Here is a 20,605-nt window from a genome sequence, read left to right as displayed (position 1 = left end):
TCCCACTTTGCAATCCAATTTCAAGACAACCAGCCTTCCAATCCCATTAATCAAATGTTATACTTAGTACTGATCACTGCACGAGAGGGAGGACACTTTTGATTTAAAGTCAGTGAATCAAAGGCCATAAGAAAACACGATGCTAGAACTCAACCACCTCATCTACAGATGTAGGTTCAGGAATTAGGTTAATGCTCAATTAGAAAATAAAAAAAAAGAAACATTTCACAGATTCAAAAATTCACAGGCTCTAAAGCCAAAAGGACTATTACAACAATGCAATCTGACTTCCTGCATTAATAGAGGTCAAACAGTGTATTAGGCAAAAGCCCTATTGCTTCTCTTTACACAATAGCATCTATTTTAGGAAGATTCAAGAAAAGAAAAATGTTTCACAGTACTACATAACTTGTCACAACTAATATTTACTTTCACAGTGAAAATGTGCATCTTTTTACTAATTTGAATTTCTCTAGCTTCAGCTTTCAAAGCAAGATTTTATGTCTTTTCCTGCTAGGTTAAAGTTCAAAATAGTTTTGGAATTCAACAGCTGTCCAATTTTTGGACTGTTTAACACGTTCCACTCATTTTTTTGTATAGTGCCTATTTTTGAAGTACTGAAGGAATTATCTATAATAACCAACATTTGAAATAGTGACATAAATCAGAAAGATTAGTAAATTATTAGTAAATCTTAAGAAACACAACAAGTTCTTCAAATAGGCAGCAACAACAAATAATATATAGTTACTAAAGTAACTGAAAAAAAAAAAAGAAAAACTTAATTCAGGAGATGTTTGTAATTGCTTATAAGAATTGAACAGTGGATAAACCAAAAGATGGTGTTTGCCTTATTAACTCTGTGCTATGTTTTTATGGCGGTACCTAATCTTACTGGGAGACCAATCATGTCTGGAACACACAGTAGCATAGAAAATAATCCCTATTAAAACAGATTATTACCTGAACAGACAAGACCATAGGTCAGGAAGCATTATTACCCTTAGTTTACCAGAGGAACAGAATGAGTAAAGTTCTCAGAGATGTTTAAGCAGATAAATACCAGACAAATCTGTCTAAGCAGATAAACAGGAGATTAAAAAAATCTAAGAAATAGATAAATCTTATTTATACGATAAGTAACTTGGGCAAGGCAACCCAAAGCATCTGTAGCAGAACCAAAAATACATAAAAGAGATCAGTCCAAATCCTTAACGACAAAGACATTCTTCCGCTCATCACACATCCCTTTTCCTACTCACTTGTTGGTATTCCAGGGTCCCCTTGTTTCTTTCTCACAGTTTAAATTTCACATAGTAGCAACGGGCATATTTACATAGGCACCTTAACTCTACTGATTTCTGTGAGAGGTAAGCAAGCAAATACCTTCATATGATCTTGCCCACAGAGTCTTTTTTAATCCAGAGACCACGAACTGTCAGACACACGTAAAAAAAAATTTATAAAATTCCTTTCACAGGTAAGATTTAGCCACGTTGGATGGAACTATGGATGGCCCTTACCCACCAAACAAAATAAAAAAGCAATTAAAGACTGAATAGGAGATCCAAGGCACAAAGGCAGGACTACTCTCTCAGGATCCATCCGTTTTCACAGCCACTTTAGAAGTACTTTCTACCAATTATTTACCTTCAGGAAATCCAGAAGTCCTACTTACAGCTTCCAGAACAACAATATGCTTGTTCCAGCTCTGCCATCTTCCCCACACAGGGAAGGCAAACGCCTTCATGACTTTTTTCCTGAAGGATAGTATAGGAAAGGAGAGAGAAGAAAAGGAAAGGGATTCTGAAGAAAAAGTGGAAAACAGAAAACCAGAGAACCTCAAGGGGAAAAAACTGCCTTGGGGAGAAGGCAGGAGAAACAGGAGCAAATGCAGCCCTTGGTGTGGAGGGAAAAGAAATGGGAGGAAGAAAAGGGAGGAAACAACTTATTTCAACCTTTCTTGCACTTCGGAAGCAGACAGAACAGAGAACAGCGATACGTTCGTAAGAAGAGCAGAAGCAATCAAGACATTCCCAGCTCTGGGAAGGAAAGGGAAAGGCAGCAAACACTGGCACTCTCACTGGAGATGAAGAGAAATGGTTTTGCAGGGAGAAGGATTAAAAAGCAAGAGGTATGCAGAGTAACTGCCATAAGGAAGAGGGGCTTACTGAAAAGAGGAGCTTGCAGGATGACCCTAACCAGAGAGTCCTGGGAGATAAAGAAGGTATGTGCAGTAAGTTCAATTACAGAAGCAATGGAACACACAGCCTTGGGGTCTTCTGAATGGCCAAATGTGCTAGCATTTTCACTGCCTATCTGCCTAGCAAGCAGTGAACTAGATGGAGTTCAGAGGACCTACGCTTCCATACCTTCTGAAGGCTTCTCTGACCTAGACCTAAACCTACAGAAAAATCCTAAATCACAACAAAACTGTCCTGCTGCAGAGGATGCTCTTTGGAACCTGTCAGCATCGTTCCCTGAACGCCCTGACATGCAACCTATCTGCTCCCCACTTCACTTTCAGGGCCACTTCTGCTCTGCCAACATTTGCCCAACCGAGGAATGATGTATGGAGTCTTGAGAAGTGAACCTGGCTCTCTTACAGGGCAGAATGGCCATTTATTGATGATTTAAGTGCTTTCCTCCAGGCTGTGGATGACTCAGTACCTTGTCAAGAGGTAAAACACATTGGTTTAACAGGTCTAGTGGAAAGCAATTCTTTCCTATTCAAAAAACGTACCTATGTTCCTGTCAGTGTAAAATCTGACTCACCTTAAGCCATTGTACCCTGTCTTAATAAAGGTCTATTCAGACAAATACACTGGATGTTCAGTCAATGATTAATGGCACTACCTGGCTCTGGTGAAGCACTTGTTCATTAGCAGATCTCATGAGTGCTTCCTAAGATATTGATATCAATATCCTGCAAATTAAAGGGAAACTGAGGCACAACTTAGTGAAATCATTTGCCGAAGACCACCCAGCATGCTCCTCATATAACCTATGACACAGTCAAAGCTTCCTCAGCCTCAGCACTGCTTTAGGAAAGGAAGGTAGAACATGTCAGCTACTCCATGGAAACTAACTGCACACACAGTCCTTTTCTGCAAAGTGCTCCTGGGAAAAAGCATGCTCATGGGCAATTATCCAACACTGGTTGAAGTGCTGTAAGTTTATGCTCTTTCTTCCCCTGAAGAAACCGGTTTGCACACTCACACCGTGGTAAAGACCGTCCATAATTAAAATTAGGAGTAAAATTCCTTTATATGTGAGCTGAACTTGTCTTTGAAATCTACAAAATGCAGAGTCACAGCTAAGGCATTGTCTAATTCTCTCCATGCCAACATAAAATAACGTGATTGCAACCTTGATCTCAGATTAAATGAAACTAATTTTTAAAGACTCACTCCTACATTTTTTGATCCTGTGGCATCACTACAGGTCACAATTACTGTAAGTTAATTTAATTCTCTGACTTATTGAATGATCGAATTTTATTATATCTGATTTCTTAAACTGATTGTTTCACTTGCAACTTGCATCCTGTAATCATTTCTTATACAAAAGAAAGTACCAAATGGAATTTTCTTTAACAGGAAAAAAAAAGTAAGTCTTATGTATGAACCAACAAAAATATGACTACTGCATACAACACAGTACTGTTACACAGCCACACAGGAGGGGACACATCTGACTAAATGCGAGTATCTGTAGCATTTGTGCCTACAATTACTTTAGTTGTTTAGACTTCCTTTACAGTCAATGGACAGCGCCAGTCACTTCTGGGTGCACTTTATCTCATCTTAAATTAGATCTCCAAACAGATTGGGAGAATTGTACCCTAAAAGCACCCATCTCTTATAATTCACTCCAAAAGTAGCCTTGGGTGACTAGCTCATATGTATCTGCACTGCAGACATCTAAAGTGAGGTGAAATGAATTCAACTGCATTGTCCAAAAAGACCATACAGAGACTGATTCCCCACTCTGTTACAAAAGTTCTGTACTAGTAAGTAGTTCCCAAGAATTTCTGCATTGTGGAGCTATAAAACTGGTGTGACACCATCCTTTTCTATATATACAGTCATGTAACATATATGATATCTCAGTTTATTCTACATTGTCATACTTTCATATAAGAAAACCAGCAAAGGTAGGTATTCAAGAGAGGGCCCTGAAGAGAGGGCAGTGTGCTTGCTAGTAGAAGGTGGATGTTCTGTACTGAGCAGACAACAAAGAAAACCACTTAAAATAATGAACTGGTGAAGCAGTTGCAGTGAAGGGAACAATGTAAAAATCGGTAAACCAGCACACAGGATTATGCAGAAGCTAGGAGGCAAGGGCAAGAGGCCATGTGTGAAGAGATACAAACGAGCTGTGAATTCATTCCGCATTATTCCTTTAAGGACCAAAAACTATGTTGGTATTCTAAAAAGTACTCGAGAGAAAAATGTCACCAACACAAAACACAAACCATGAACTACAGCTGACTCTTGTCAGGGTGAAATAATCTACCGTTTTGTAAATGGATTGGATTGGGGAAGGCAAAGAGAGCATAAAGGGCTGACCCAGAAAAAGCATAGCTCTTCTGTCCTCCTTCTTACCAAAACTTGTCATTTTTTCCTGGAACATCAACTTCTTTTTTCTTTTTGGTTCTGCTTTTGTGTGTTTTGTTGTTTTTGTTTTAACCGTAGGACTGAGATTCATCTGACTGAATGCAGATGCCTACATTGCAGCTATCTGATGCTTACTCAGTTGTACACAGCTGAGCCAGCTGCCTGACTCCCTTTTAAAGGCAATGGAGAGAGAAGCAAACACTTCAGCTCATCCTGATTCATCTCATCCAAAGACATGCATCTAAAATAGGACAGATTAATTTCACCCTAAAAGTGCCTGTTTATCTTCACTGATGATACAGGGAGGTTAGAGGACTAGTCAACTGCAGGAGCCTACGCAGTGAACATCCCAAGTGAGATTACATGAATCCCTCTGAAGATATTTTATCCTGCAACTTACGGAGCAACCTTAGAAAATGTGAAAGCGTAAACAGTGCAAAAACACCTCCCTGAGCTTGTGAAGTCTGAGACAGCATCTTGCAGGCTCACCTATCCATTTATCTCACGTAATGCCAAATATCAGTAATAATAATCACACAGACCTCAATATATCTCTTCTTCACTGAATGTCCACCTTGCCATCCTTGTTTAGGAACGAAAGCTGTTTATTTTGATTTAGTTCGGAACAACTCCTTTTGTGACAAAAAAGCTAAAATCAGGAAGTATCCTGGTATGAAAAACACCACCATGGTATCCAAGGTGTAAGCAGGGAGTGAGGCGCTGAGAAGAGGAGCATTGGACTACCAACAAAAATCACACAACTGAATTTCTAAAAAAGAAAAAAAAATTAATACATCAATTTTCCACAAAACCTCTACCCATCCATTTTCCTTTTTCTTCTCTCATTTAAAAAAAAAACCAAAACCAACATTGAATACAGGTGACTTACTAACGTTCTTCTATTGTGCAGCAGTCAGTTCAAAATCAGTCTTGATTAATATGTAATAGCACCACTTGTTTTTCAAATACAATGGGACACAGATAGGAGGCCTACAGTTATTTTTCTGTATGCTGGTATCCCTGCAATTCAAGATCAGGGTTACTTTCTCTCTAGCTAAGGGAAATGTGAGTTACTCTATCGTCTACCTCAATTACACTAGATTTTATTCATATTATTTTTAGAGATATTATTATCAATAATAACTTCTTATAATCACCTTCATCTTCATTGATTAAAACAAGGCTTAGACCACATACAGGCACTCACAAAGGCACCATTCTTTCATAAAGAGCTCCTAATTCAAGATGAGAATCAATATACAAAGTTTGATGGCTACTAATATATACCTGATGCATACTAGTATTCTTTTTTTAATGAATCAGTCACATTACACACACATTAATTAGTTCCCTCCTTAAACTATATACCCTGAGCTATAGGTGAGGTGCCTTATCGAAGACTTTTTTTAAATCCAGTGTCTACTGACTCCCCCCAAGAACTCCAGCTGGTTAGTGAGACAGAATCTCCCTTTGCAGCAGTTATGTCCAGGCAAGACCAACATATTTATCCATGTGCTCAGTTATCTTACTCTTTATATCCTACAGAGTCCCCACCTTGCCAGAGAAGGAAGTCAAACTCATCAGCCTATAGCTCCCAGGACTTGCCCTGGAGCCCTTTCTGTACATTACCCCAGCAATTCTTGGGCACAGTGGCCGTTTGTAAGGACAGTCTATGTCCCATTGCCAGAAGTTCTGCAGCTCCACATCTGGTTACCTTCAGAACGTGCAGGTGGGTGCCACCCAGCTCTGCAGACTTCCTAACAACTAACTCAGCTCTTTTAGTTAGTGTTTCCCATATACCTACCTCAAATTGATAGTTCCCGCAACCTATCTGTTACAAAAAATAAACTGAGCATGGGAATCAACCCATTCTTCAGCAGGGAAGTCCAATGCAAATAAGTCATTGCACCTCTCTGCTATATTCTTAAAAATCTGAGTCCCCCTTTTACCCTTTGGCCATGACGTGGTCCCTCACCAGTAACCCAGAGCCATACCTGCTGTATACACTCAAGTCAGGCATGAACTACCTTAGCAGAATCACTTAAGATCACACAGAAACTTTCAAGTTTTGGTTAGTATGTTTTGAATAATGGTTGAAATGTATCTTTTGTTCATGAAATGTGCTGAAGAAAGAGATTTTTTTAGAACTGCAAATTTAATAAAAGCAGCATACGGGTTGGGTTGGGTTTTTTTAAATTGTTGAACATATTTTTACAGTACTCTATCACATAGAAGCCTAAGGGTATCCACAATCAAATGGGTTCTTAAGTAAATTAGTATAATTTCATTTCAGTTCCAAGTTCCTGAATTCATACATTATTCTTTATTTCTCAAAATCTTAGATAATTCTGTGATTCTAAGTTCATTTCAAATATTAGAAGAGCATGTTACCAAGCACTCACACGAAGAATGCACATTTGCACGTTATTTTTGTAATGTGAACACTAGCCAACAAGTAATATCCAAGTCACGTTTTCCAAAACAATCATTCTTTGTTGGTACTAAGCAACCACAGCTGGATGCCCCATGAAATTTAGCTTTTTGGGAAAAACACAGCATGAATTAAAGTGAAAGAACAATGTATATCAAACATGTAGCAAAAATGTGACATTTAAAAAAGAACTCTTACATAAAATTAAAAAACAAAATGAAATCTGTCAAATCCTGGAGAAATGTAACACAAAAAATATGTTTTGACTAAGTCACATCTGCAGAATTTGCTCAAATGCAGATACAGAATAGTGTATATGTGTGTAAATGAATTATTCAAAAACTTGGTCAACTGAGTTGTTCTGCCACACTACACGTAGTGCACTGAATTAACTGAATTGTCACCCTCAGCACCTTAAAAGAAGAGGACCAAGAGATGGGAGAAGTCTATCTGTAATGCCTGTTGAGCAACTGGTGTGACCTTAAGCAAATCAACGGACATCCCTTAGTTCTCCTGTAAGAGAACTGGGTAACCACTTTCAAATCCAGGTGTTGCATTTAAACTGTGCTTCCTTAAGCAAACATATTCACCATACACTCTCGCTTTTTTCCTTTTTCCCCACGAGGAGAAGCCCAACCATTCTTCAGCTCCCACTCAGAAGGGCAGGCTGAAATGTATTTTACTTTCCTACCTTTGTAATCTGAACCGTCTTTCATGGTATATGGCCTTACCCCGACAGTTGTGGAACAAGTGTGTCCTGTTCGTGCCATCAGTTACAACACGGTACTGTGGCGGGCTCCTGAGAGACCTCTGCTAAAGTCCTTCTATCAAGCTGTAAAAGCAGAGATAATTGCAAAGCCTTCTCTGGAATTCTTCAGCTGTCTCTATCCAAAATATCTCATCTCTGGGAACTGCAGAAGTACTCACTGAGAAATTATTTTCAGGGAATTAATTAGACTGTATCATGAGTCACCAGCACTAAATCCCTCTTTCATTTTCAGAAACTGAGAACTGTACCACACCAGCTTGCCTATTTTCTGTATTCTCCAACAGCACCTCCAAATACTACAAGAAAAATGAAGCTTAATGCATGTGAATTTGATGAGAGTGAATGCTTCCTTATTTGATTAAGATAACAGAACGTATTTGTTTAAATGAGTAAACACGTGCCTATGATTTCCTCCCTGTGGCAGAAATGTAAAATGATCAAATGAATTCCTAGAGGCTTTCCCTTTGGAAAACCCATGTAAAAGCCGTAAAAGAAGTAAGGAGGAGATAGGTATATGCAGACTATGCAGCATACTAGTACAAAATGTGACAGTATGAGTCTAATCCTGAAGTTCTTAGTCTGGGCCATCATTTAGTGACACTCTGAAGTACTTTAAACATGTAAGCAACCCCACTTAAATTCCACAGATTACACATATAAAATTAAGCAAGTAACTATGTACTTGGCTGAATTCGGGTGTGACTGGTTTCCATGCACTTGGTAACATATTATTAAAAGGGACTACATTCATTAAAAGGAGCCCAAAAAAACTATCCCTACTTCATTTTAACAGTACAGACTAGAAAAAAATATCAGTCATTTAATTTATCTTTACTTTTTAAAGTAATACATAATTTCCAATTGATATTTGCTTAACAAGCATCCACAAGTTAACACGTTGTTGATACTCAGCAATAAAACCAGAATATACTTTAATAAACAAATAAAACTTACACTATTTTTAAAACTTTACTTACAGTGTGGTTGAGTCAATATTTTTAAAATCAGCAAATATACCTATAAACCTGTAAAGTATTGTGCTAAATCATCAAAGATGCATAAAGGCATCTTACGTTGTTTTTATAGATTGTAAGGCCATTTATCTGATGCCAAAACATCACTGAAAAAGCAACATTATATTCAAGGAGAGCTTTTCACTGGGAAATCATCATCATTTTCTATCCTGACAAACACAGCTGTTCTAGAGCTGGATAATACCAAAATGGTCAGATGGTAAGATGAGCTTTGGTGAAATGTTTGTCTTAGACATAAATTCTGTTGCAAATTTTAGGAACATGACACAAAGAACAAAATTCAGGGGTAAATGACCATAACTAATCATGTTCTTCAGGTGGATATTGTCACATCATTTTCCTTGAATAATAAAACGTATCCGTCACCTAGACAAAATGCTGTTGGGACTCCATTTACAACAGGAGTTTTATTTAGCCTCACCACCAAAATCTCTCTTATATGTTCTGACACCACTGACAAGGACAAAAACGTGTTATACTTTTTCATTAACTGCTTGTATGAGGAAATCTTCAAGGATGGACAAACACAAGAGGTTGATGACATTATTCACGGAGATGGGCCATCATCAGAAGTTAAGTAAGTAGCAAATAAACTAGTGCATCTTAAAATCCACTGTATTAACAATCTCTTGTAATAAGAAAACTGGCTCGACAAATCCATGTTTTCCATTAGGAGTAACAGACAAAGATTTTCCCTTTTATGATGAATGCTTACAGAAGTGCTTACAGAAGTGCTTACACGGTCACAGTTACTTCACTTCAAAGAGGCAATGCGTCACCACTTAACCAACCAGCTCCACAGAGAATCCAAAAGCAAATTAAGTGAAATAAAACTCAGAATTTGTGATGATTCTCCATTGATGACTACCTTGGGGATGAGTGTGATCTGATAGCTATCTATTAATCCAGCCAATGTGTTCTGTAGTGATATGGTATAGCACTGTTTTTTCTTAACTAGAGTATTATGCCATAATAAAACAAAGATTCTAAAAGTCTATGTCTCAACACAATTTATCTTTACCAACCACACGTTTAATCCCATCAAATATTGAAATCAGGTCTGTTTGACCAGGTTTGTTTCCATGAAGCATGAAAATTAATATTCCTTTTTTTTTTTTTAATTCACTAAATACCACATAAGAATCTCAATCCATTCGCCTAAGACTGATTTGCAACTAACTATAATTAAACATGCCATTCTACTTTCTCTCTTTTAATACCTCTTTTAAGCTTCAGAAATTATCCAGTACTTAAACATACCTTTAGAAAACAACAACGACAAAACAGTGTGGCAGAGGTTGTTCCAGAGTTCCCTCCTGAATAGAGATCCTGCAGGCCTGCAGGATCATACTGTGATCAAAATATTGATCATATTTTTATGTCTTTTTTTCCTTTTACTCCATTTCATTACCTCCAGTTTATTTTCTATTTCTAATTCTTACAATTTGTTCCAAGTTACTTTAACGCTTGTAATTGTTGCTCTTGTTTTACTGATCTGAACTAGTAGGATGTGTGTCAGCAGAAGTCATCCCTTGCCTTTACTTGGACATCGTTGTTTTTGGACTCCTTCGGGGAAAAAAACGAAGCTATCTGTAAAGGCTTACAAAGGTACTTTCTGTTTTGCCCTTTGCTGAAAATGACCGTTACAAAGTAAAGCCGGAGAAGCAGAAAAGTCAAGTGCCTTTCAGGAACTCTGGTGCATAGGCTGGTACCTCCATGTACACCCACCTTTATCAACGCTTTATTTTAAGCCATGGAAAACATCTGAGGCACGGATGCACAGTTCTGTTCCTTCTACTCCCTGTTGGGGAAAGAAGTATAAGAAATGATGGCAGGGCACAGTGTTGTGAGCCACCATTGCCATTTCTGCTTTGATCACCTCCTCCAGCCCTTGGGAGCTGCTGTTTGCTGCTGCCTTTTGACAGGGAACAGGCAGAAGACAGTCTTGTACCACAACAGGTTGCGTCTTCCCAATTTCTCTACCTTACCTGAGCAATCTAGTCTAACGAGCTCTTCTTTAAAAGAAAATGCTTTTAGTAACATTTGTGCTCTATTTTTATTATTTCCAATCAAACCCATATACAGCTCTCCCCAGCATGGGGAACGTAACGCTCCTGAAGTGTTGTAGGTGTGTAGCTGTTTATATACCACACAGTGGTTTCTGTGTTTCTTCCTCAGTAAATACTATCTTGGTATACACTAAATGGTGTAAAAGGTTAATGACAGTTTGTTTTGAGTCAGGAAGGTGCTCAAATGCCCTATTTAAGACAGGTATTTTAAGTATCTTGAAGCACCTGCCTAGTTTTACGCACTAGCACCCATCGGCTGGAGTGGGACAGCCTGCATCCGTGAAGTCAGGCACCCTGGGGACAGCTCTGAACTTGAACCCAAAGGTTTCACCAACTCTGAGTTTCAATGGCTGTCATATTGGAAGCAGTAATGACCTACAACCTTTTTATCTAAACAGAAAGAAATTATTTTCATTACAAGATAATTCTTCTGTTACGATGCATTACAAACAAATGGCTCCTGAAAGCGCCTTCTGTAATCTGGGCACTCACCTGCTGCGCTCACAAGTCATGGAACAGAAACCGGCATCACGCAAATGCGCACCCAGGACTTAATGGCATTCACAGATGACATCACGGCTAAATTAGTCAGGGAGAACAAAAAGCTCTCCCTTTACACTGCGGTAAGGGAATGGGTTGCGAAGCCACCTGGATTGTAAGACTTTTAACTAGCTGGATGCCATCTTATATTACTGATGTAGTTATGTGAATATTTAAAAATAAAACCTGTTTTATTATATTTTACTATTTATAAGTATTTCTGTAGTATTTCTTTCACTGTTAATGAGCTGCTCTCACTTTTCTGTGGTCCTTTCATGGATGCATATTGTCACAATTTCATTGTACTCATGAACTGAGTGGATTTCACGGATACTAATCCTGATTTTACCGGGCAGAATAGATGCTTTGTTTGGGGTTTTTTTGTTGTTGTTTTATTTTGTTATTACAGTGCCAATATCCTTCCCAGTGCCTGAGGAACAGAAGTAAAAACACAAAGTTTTTAGAGAGCCTTTCCAGTGACTGCAGTTAGCCTTCCTTTTCTTCCACATTCTTGCAGAACATGTTATGCTGTAAAGTTTCAGAGGATTACACTCAAAAGGGTGAGCAAGCCACTGCTTTCAATTTCTTAAATTCTCCTTTGCCAGAACTGTTATTGCAACATACAGGGAAGCTGAGCATTTTTGTTTGTGCAGATTTTTAGTTGAACAGATTTCCTAAAGCAGAACATTGCCTTTGAGGGGAGGCAGGGAGCATGGTCCCCCTTTATTACTATTAGAAATGTATCTTCCTTCCATCACTCAGACACAGAAAGCAGGTAAAAGCATTTTTAAAGAAGTGGCACAGAGTTAAGAAGGAAAAGGTTTAGGAAATAATGAATTGTTTGCACTACAAAGCCAGGGCCAGTAACTGATCTCGCTGCTGAGGTTAATTTTGCTTACAGGGAAGGAAAAAAAGGAATATTCTTCCCTATTCCAGTCATCCTCTTCCTTGTTTTGATTATTGTTTGTCACTTGCAAGACATATTCTACTGGGGGTACTTTTATAGTTACACTCCATACTGGTCTTGCCTGCTCTGATTGCTGCCAGAATCTTCAACCAGTACACTTCAAAGCATGCAGCAGGCTGACAGAAACTACTTCAGATATTATCTGGCTCTCTACAGTGTCCTTGGTGCCCTTTCATCCCTTCTCTTATCTGGCTGTGACTGCTCATCTAGGGCTATGACTCCTTTAGTTCTGTCTGGGATTTCTCTCCTTCACACCGTTCTGGGTCTGGCTGCTCCCTTTGAGATGCAGCTGTCTTGTTTCTCCATTTTATTACAGCCAGTTGTTCCTTGCTGATTGTTGCTCCTCATGTTATTCTTGCTGCACTCTCTCCTCCTCTGTTGGTGCAGCTCTCCAGGGCTATGATTCCTGCTGTCAGTTATTTCTGGTGTGGAAAGGCTGTCACGCTTTTTGCTTTGATTTAACAATTCTCAGATCCACTCTTGTGTTCAACAGGCTATATTTCCTACTGCACTTGGGATATAACCACTTTTCCCGTCATCGTGGGAGGACACTATCTCGCTTCCAGCTGCACTAGGAAGACATATCCATGCTCTCATGTAACTTGAGAGCCTTGAATCATCTACCAGTACTGTTTATTAATGAACTATCACGACTTCTCATTTTTCTCTACATATTTGTGGCCCTCGTGGAGGATGACACGCTCCTATCTGAAGAATGACTAGTATGATGCTTTTGAAAGAGGCAAACATTACCCTCAACAGCTTAAGTGGAAAAACATTGTGTGCTGCAGGGCTGTAGTGTCTGTTTCACTATGCTTGTGGGATTACCTGAATACCATTCTTCAGGGGTTTATGTCATGAGACTTCTTAACATGTGCAATCAACAAGGACAAGAAAGTGGAAATGAAAAATATATTCACCTCCGAGGCATTTAAATAGCACAGTTTCAGTGGTCATCTCTGAAGTGTATAGAAAGAGAAAAAGGCATATTTTTAAAATGACAGCTGAGTGTCAAGCAAAAATGGGCACTTAAATGGTGTCTAACTGATTTATGGCATATTGATGACAGCAAAGACAATCAAATGACAATGACATTCTATGACTGTCGTTTGACTGAACAAAAATTAAGATGGGAGAAAGTTTCATCATTTCAATATCATGCAGAAAATCGTGAAGAGAGAAAAGAGATCACATGGACAATCCAAGGTCCCAGGGAGCACAAGGTGGACATTTAAAAAAAAATTAAAAGAGAATGAGAAAAAAAAACATACCAAAATGTAGGGAAAAGATACTGCACGTAGTGCTAGACTGTTTAAAAATGAACATTTTATTTAAGACAGTAGAAAAGTCCTCACTAATGTTCCTGATCCAAAGTTTACTACAGTCAACAGAAAAAAATTCCGAGAACTTAATACTTGACAGCACTTTAAAAAAAATGTCAGCAAACAACCAAAAAGCCATCCCAGAAACACCAGCAACAACATCCCTCCAGCAGGGCTCACTGTGTAAGGAGGGCTTTGAGGCACCTGAAAATATCTGAGCACGCGCCTGACTAGGTAAAAGCCTTCAGTATAATTTTACAGTTTGGATTTTATTGACATACCATTCATCACAGTATTTATATTGGCAGACACTAGAAAGCTAGAAGGATAGGCAAATGTTCTAGCTAGCTAATAAAAGAGCTTGTTTGCCTAGTTGATTTTAAGTGCAAGCTATGCATGCATGCATACAAGGTTACATAGGAATGAAAGAATTTAAGATCCACACCTGTTAAATTTGCTCTAATTTATCCTCAGAAGGAAACAGTGTCAGGTGTTTGGAGAAAGCTACAGAAACAGTGAAAAGAGCAGCTACGAAGCTAGTCGGGAAAGTTTCTTCCTATTACATATTGTTTGTAGCTAAAGCAAAAGGATGAATGGTTACAGAGAATAGCAGACAAATTATCAGACAGGAAAACAAAGACTTCATGGGTGAAAGAGTGGCTCTTTTAATCTCCTCATCTATGAAGGTGTGTAAGTAAATTCTTCCATTGCCATTCCTCAAGGTGGTTTGCTAGATCTGGTAACTGGGTTCAAAATTTACAGGATCAGGCCCTGCTATGAACACATTCAGTGTCTCCTAGGGTTCGGGAGAGTTGGCCATCAGAGAAGCTGAGTGGAAACGCTGCCGTATCCACTGGGCATGGCCACTGTTACACTGAAAAAGGAACCTTTAAATGGACAGATACAAGGTAAAGGTTGTACTCTGATCTACACAGAAAACGGTGATCCTATTAGCCTGCATAAAATAGCTAACAGTATATAGATGTGTCCTACTGTCCTATTTGTCATTTCAATGTAAATGAAAATTACTTAATGTTTGCAAAGTGTTCATAAGATGAAAAGATGTGTCAAATATTACAATTTACTGTGTGATATTACTACTATATTAATTAGAAAAAAAAATTAGCTTGAAATATTAAGATACTAATGTGAGATAAGCCTCTGAACCTACCAAGGTTCAGCTATCACCAGCAAACATATGATTGAAACTTTTAAATAATGAGAAGACTTCACTATGCTAAAAGCTGCTGGCTATTATAGCTTAATTGACCAAGAGTAATGTTTTCAAAGCCAGTTAAGGGATTTTCGAAAATGTTACTTGGACTCTTGAGCAACTCCAGCATTTTAAAATATTTTCCTAAGTATTTTGTGTTTTCATACTACATCCTATACCTATTACATGGACATACACACACACACACTCTCATTTGCCCATCCCTAAAGGCATAGGATCCTTTCATGGAAGAGGATCAAGTTGAAGTTATTGCTGACTGGGAGTAACTGATGACTGTAAGAGAGGATATATCGCTTTTTTAGCCCAGAATGAGCACTGGATAAACTGGAGGCTCAGTAGACAAGTCAGTGCTATGCTGCTGCTGTCTTCTTACAGTGTGGTGTTAGGCAGCTAATGATGCAGAAGAAAAGATTATCAAATGCAAAGGTGATAGTCAAAAGACTCTTGTAACTGAATCATCAGCAGAGAGCTCCAGTACAGCCTTCACAGCGGAAGGCTGCAGGCAGCAGCCTCTGCATCACACATCAAGCACGTTTGGTCATGATATTAAGGCACAGTATTACACATCATACCATGTAGCAGAGAATAATCATGTGGTATGATGGAAACCACCACCTTTTGGGACACATGCTAACAGCAAGCCCAGTCATACGATGGAGAAGGTGGAAGTGTGCAGCCCTCTCACTCCTGCACAGAAGCTGTTCAGTCCCAAAGCTGGCCAAAAGGCTTTCTATTCACTGAAATACAATTTGAAATTGCCTGAATTTAATACATATTCCTTCACCACCCCAGAAGGCAGTTCCTCCACTCCCACTGTTCAGCAATGACTTCAGAGTTTTCACTAGCTGACAGAAAAATTCTCATGCATAGAAAAAACAGAAAAAACTTTACATTTAACTATAGCACTTGACAAGTTTTCTAGAGAGTTTCAATAGGACAAGGACTACATATCCTTCTGCTTTTTAAAGCATCTAACACAATTCAGACACTGCCACAAAATAAATAGTAATAAAAAAAACCCAAATCATCTTGCTGAATTCTGACAGCCTCCCACGTTTATTTATAACACTTAATAGCACTGGATGTGTTGAATGTAATTGGCTAAAATCACTGTAGTATATTCCAAATACATTCCACACAAATTAAAGTTTCCCAACTAGTAGCCACTGTAGTGTATGTATTTTTACAAGTATTTATTTTACAGACGGAACATGATCTTCTAATAGCTACTGACATATCTATATATAGAGATAGATAGGTTTAGTCTCACCTTTTTATAGGCAATCCAGTCAAACACCCTGTCAATGTCTGTGGCTTGCTGCACCTCCTGGGATACTGGATGTGAACTGGCCAAACCATCCAGCAACATCACTTCATGTAGGACATCTGTCAGAAACCTCTGCTTTTCCTGAAATACAGCATACGCAGTAGTATCACAGACAAATACACATTTACAACAATACAGAAATGATGCACAGTTATCAGAGGCAGTTGACTAATATGACAGTTGACCAAAATCAGACCTTCTGGTTTGAATGTAAGCCACCATGACCTCCTACAATCTTGAACAGGTACACGGAGTAGACGCTGACTTGAGATCTTTTGCTGCAATGAAACTTGGCTGAAATTAAATTGAAGACTATTAAATGAATCAAAATGTATCTGTAGGTGCAGACTGCAATTCTGATTATGACTATTCATTCACAGTTACGAGGGATGGGGAGAGAGGCGAAATGGCGTAGTCTTCAATCACAAAAATATATGGAGCTACAAGTCATTGAGCTCATTGCATAGGCAGGTATGAAAACTTTTGACAGAGGTGGGTAAATCCAATTATTACTGCTTTATTTAGTGAAGTTTAAGTCACCTGGCTGTTAGTTCCAAGTTCACACAGCAGGTCGATGTGGGACAGGACAATGAACAGAGCCCACAGCAGTGTCACAGCAGATGCCTGCCTTGTCTTTCATAATTCCGGTATAGAAATCCTTTCTCCTCAAGAGCTTGCATGCTCTACAAACTTTGTAACTTCCATCTGAAGGAAACCATTATTATCTCTCTTTATGAGTGGGACAATAGGTGCATGTAGAAGTTAAATGACAGTCAACGTCACAGCTATATCAGAGACAGGTGCAAACCCAAACAACATCCAACATACTAATTTGTTTCTATACCTTCTATAAATATGGATTGCAGAGGTACATCAAAACTGCTGCATATTTACTCTGGCAGCAACATTAAGTGTTCATGTATATACTCTATGAACTGCGCTGCACTCACTTTTACAGTGCAACTAGATGGGACTTTTTCAGCTGAGAAATGACATGCCTTAAAAACTCCCCATATTGCATTCATATAGATGTCTCTAATCCAAAAGACTGTGTCAGGAAGGAAGAGCTTCATTTACTTGTTTTTTCAAGTCACAAATAAATGCAAAGAGTTAATTAAAAATTATGGAAGGTTTAAATAAGCTTTTTTCCCACCCTGAAATGACATATCTCAAACTTTATCTAAATTACAACAGTTCCTGAATTAATGTCAACCTAGTGCCATAATATAAAGAAACTCTAGGGAATGCTGCATTTTTTTCAAAAGCCACCTTGATGTCCACATATAAAATAACCACACAATTACATAATAAATTCTATGTTTAATTTCTTGGGTGGCAAGGTTTTGTTATCAATGTGTTAATTTATAAGACAGCCAAAAAGCATTTCAAGTGCTGATCCATCTGGAAATAAACCTTTATGTTAAAATTCATTAGAGCACAAGAAATGTACCTTGAGCTGATTGTATATTCAGGCAATTAAAAACACGGGATGCAGGAAAGCCAATTACCCAACACACTCTCAGTGTTCTCAGCTGGCTGCATGAGGTAAGGTTTGTGAAGGGAAAAGTAATGTCTTGTTCATATTATTGTTCATTTCCAAATTTTCTCAGGCATATACAGTTAGTAACTGCCCTTTTTTATGGGAAAAAAACGGTGTAGGGAAACAATTATTATGACAGTCCTACTCAGGGGAAAACTGCTGAGGTGTAAAGGACTGTAGATGCTTTGATTACACCTCACTCACATTCTCTATTAGTCAGTAACAGAGCCCCAGTTTCATCAGATGTATGATATGTAATACATACAGGTATGAACACAACAGAGGTATGGACCTGTCTCCAAATTCAAGTTTGGATATCACAATTGACAAACAGTTGTGGGAGTGGACTGTTACTGTTTGGAATTGACTCATTAAAAGGACCCTTGTTAATCACAAATTAATACTTTAAATACAGAACCTGGAATCAAGAAAATCAGCATGTAGGAAACATAAAGTGAAGCTGTAAGAAGAAGAATACAAAAGATATAAAAAGGACAGGCTACATTTTGGTTTTCTGTTTGCTTCTTTGGTTACCTCCTGAAGGGCTGAAAAGGAGCATTTTAGATTCATGATCGCTCATTCAAGTTACCATAGCTGAAAAGTCTTCCTTGAAATTTATGGCAGACCATCACACCGGGATACAACTGGAATAGCTGGTATGCCTCCAAACATGTAAACCTGCATTTTACTGAGAATTAAGAAGGGTTTTGACCTATAAAGCTAAATTTATTGTACTAAAAGGATTTCCAAAACATTCCCACCTTTTCCCTTTAGCACAAATCCTCTGAGAGCAGATTTCAAAAGGAGGCTCAAATATAACTCCAGGGAGACACAGAGAAAGCAAGAGAGAGGAGTTTGCTGGTTGACAGGGGGTCTGCAGCTCGAAGAGGCAACAGGAAACAGAAGCGCAGAAAGAAACTAAAACTGCCTTAATTATGTTAAAGAAACACTACCTCAGCTATTAAAGTCTTATCAGCACATTAAGGGGAAAAGGCCAACACACGTGACCAAACTGCTTATACTGGTGGAAGAGGGGCTTTCTCTTTCCTAGTTATTTTACGCTACGCAGTACGGTGGAATTGATCTGTTTTAACATGATACCTACAGGACTAAAGAAACACCTAGCACAGAAATTGTAAAGAAAATCAATCTTGGAATGCATTTACTGAGGCCAGCGAGCTGTTAACACGGTAGGAAACAGGTGTGTAGCTAGACCTGAAACAAATGACAAAATGTTGTTCAAGATGACTGTCCTGTGAGGGAGTTCAACTGCAAGAGAAAAGCCAAAGACTGTGATCCGCCTGTAAGGAAAAGGGGACTTCAGGTGAGTCTTGAGGCTTTGCTTGGAAAGTGTCAGTAGCTGCATATAAGTGCAATGCTGTGCAGTGCTAACACAGGGCCAGGTCTCTGAGCAGGAGTTGGTATGACAGCAGCAGAAGCCTAGTCTGAAATAGGGACAGAGGTGCTTCCACTCAAATTTGTGCCTTTCTTTAAAGGCAAGCAGGAAGCCCCTCTGCTCCTTGTCTTCCTACTGCCCACCTGGAGTCCCATCTCTTCATCTCCTCTCCTCAGAGCCTTCCTTGAACTGTGGATAGTCAAAGTCTGGGAGACCAGAGCTGTGTTGAGAAGAAAAGACATGCCAATTATTTCTGGTTGCTTTCCCGCTTACTCTGAGAATGCTTCCAGGTGCAGGGACTGAAGTGCTCTTATCAGATGAGATGAACACACCTTTCAAAGATTTACATTTTCAGATTATTTCCCAAACATCTGTGGTCACTAAATTCAAGTATTTGTCTTTTTATAGGAATGACTTCTTTTATTCCTCACCAGTAAGACCTTCTCTGTTTGGTACAAGGTTGTCCTGAAAGACTTATCCCTTCTCTGTGCTATCCTCTCCTTAGCCAACATTTAATCACTGTGAAAATTCAAATTTCACTGCTTTGGGTAAAAGCAGCACAAATGCTATGGGTAACATGGTCAGAAACTTTCCACCTATAGCAATTCTTCCACATTATGGAAATAATCGGGAGATCTTTAAAGGTGGATCTGTAGTGTAAATCATTCCATAGCAAAAAGAATCAGGAGTAAGAAACTGGCTAACCACAAGAAAGCTTTCTGGTTCTGGTTTATTTCACCTTGTTCTAGGGAAGAAGGTTTATGGAAAGGTAGTGGTCACTCTTTGTGTATTAATCTCCAACAGGATGCCCACCATTCAACTAGTCTACCTCTAAATGGAAAGAAAGCAATTGTGAAATAACATTTTTTGGCAGAAAAGACTGTACCTTCAAGAGCCATTAAAAATTTATTGTGCATAACAGGATAACAATGATGTAATGGAAAGGGGTTGCTGCTGGTGATTTTACAATATCATATTGAGGCATAATGTCAGAGTACAAGTTAGCATGGCAATAACGTAACACTTAAAGTTAGTCACATAAAATAATTTTTAAAAATTAATATGAAATACCAGGGAAAAGAATTAAAATGAAAAAACTGGAAAACATCCAACAGTGGAACAAAAGGAATAGCACAACGAAAGCCAAAACTGATAATTAGGAGAAGAGATCAAAGGCCTCAATATTAAAGGCATCGCCTTTGTTCTGGGACGGCCATTCAAACAGTTTATGGACTGAGAAATCTACATGAATAAAGCTTAATATTGGTGTGCAAATCTGCAAATTATTTTCCTGACAAATTTGCTGGAAATATCTTCTCCAAAATATAGAGCTTTACTAGCCATCAGGAATACAAAG

At 38.6% G+C, this 20,605-nt stretch overlaps 1 protein-coding gene across 1 annotated transcript in view; it reads right to left on the bottom strand.

Moving 5' to 3' along the window:
• TRHDE (thyrotropin releasing hormone degrading enzyme) overlaps window positions 1-20,605 on the bottom strand; it is a 221,780-nt gene that overhangs the window by 94,826 nt on the left and 106,349 nt on the right. Inside the window, exon 6 of the mRNA XM_076333043.1 lies at window positions 16,256-16,393. Within this exon, the coding sequence (XP_076189158.1) occupies window positions 16,256-16,393 (138 nt within the window). The remainder of the gene's footprint in view (window positions 1-16,255; window positions 16,394-20,605) is intronic.

This window comes from Aptenodytes patagonicus, chromosome 1 (genome assembly GCF_965638725.1).
Source record: "Aptenodytes patagonicus chromosome 1, bAptPat1.pri.cur, whole genome shotgun sequence".
In the NCBI taxonomy this organism is placed as follows: Eukaryota; Metazoa; Chordata; class Aves; order Sphenisciformes; family Spheniscidae; genus Aptenodytes; species Aptenodytes patagonicus.
This window is presented reverse-complemented; position numbering and strand designations above follow the sequence as displayed.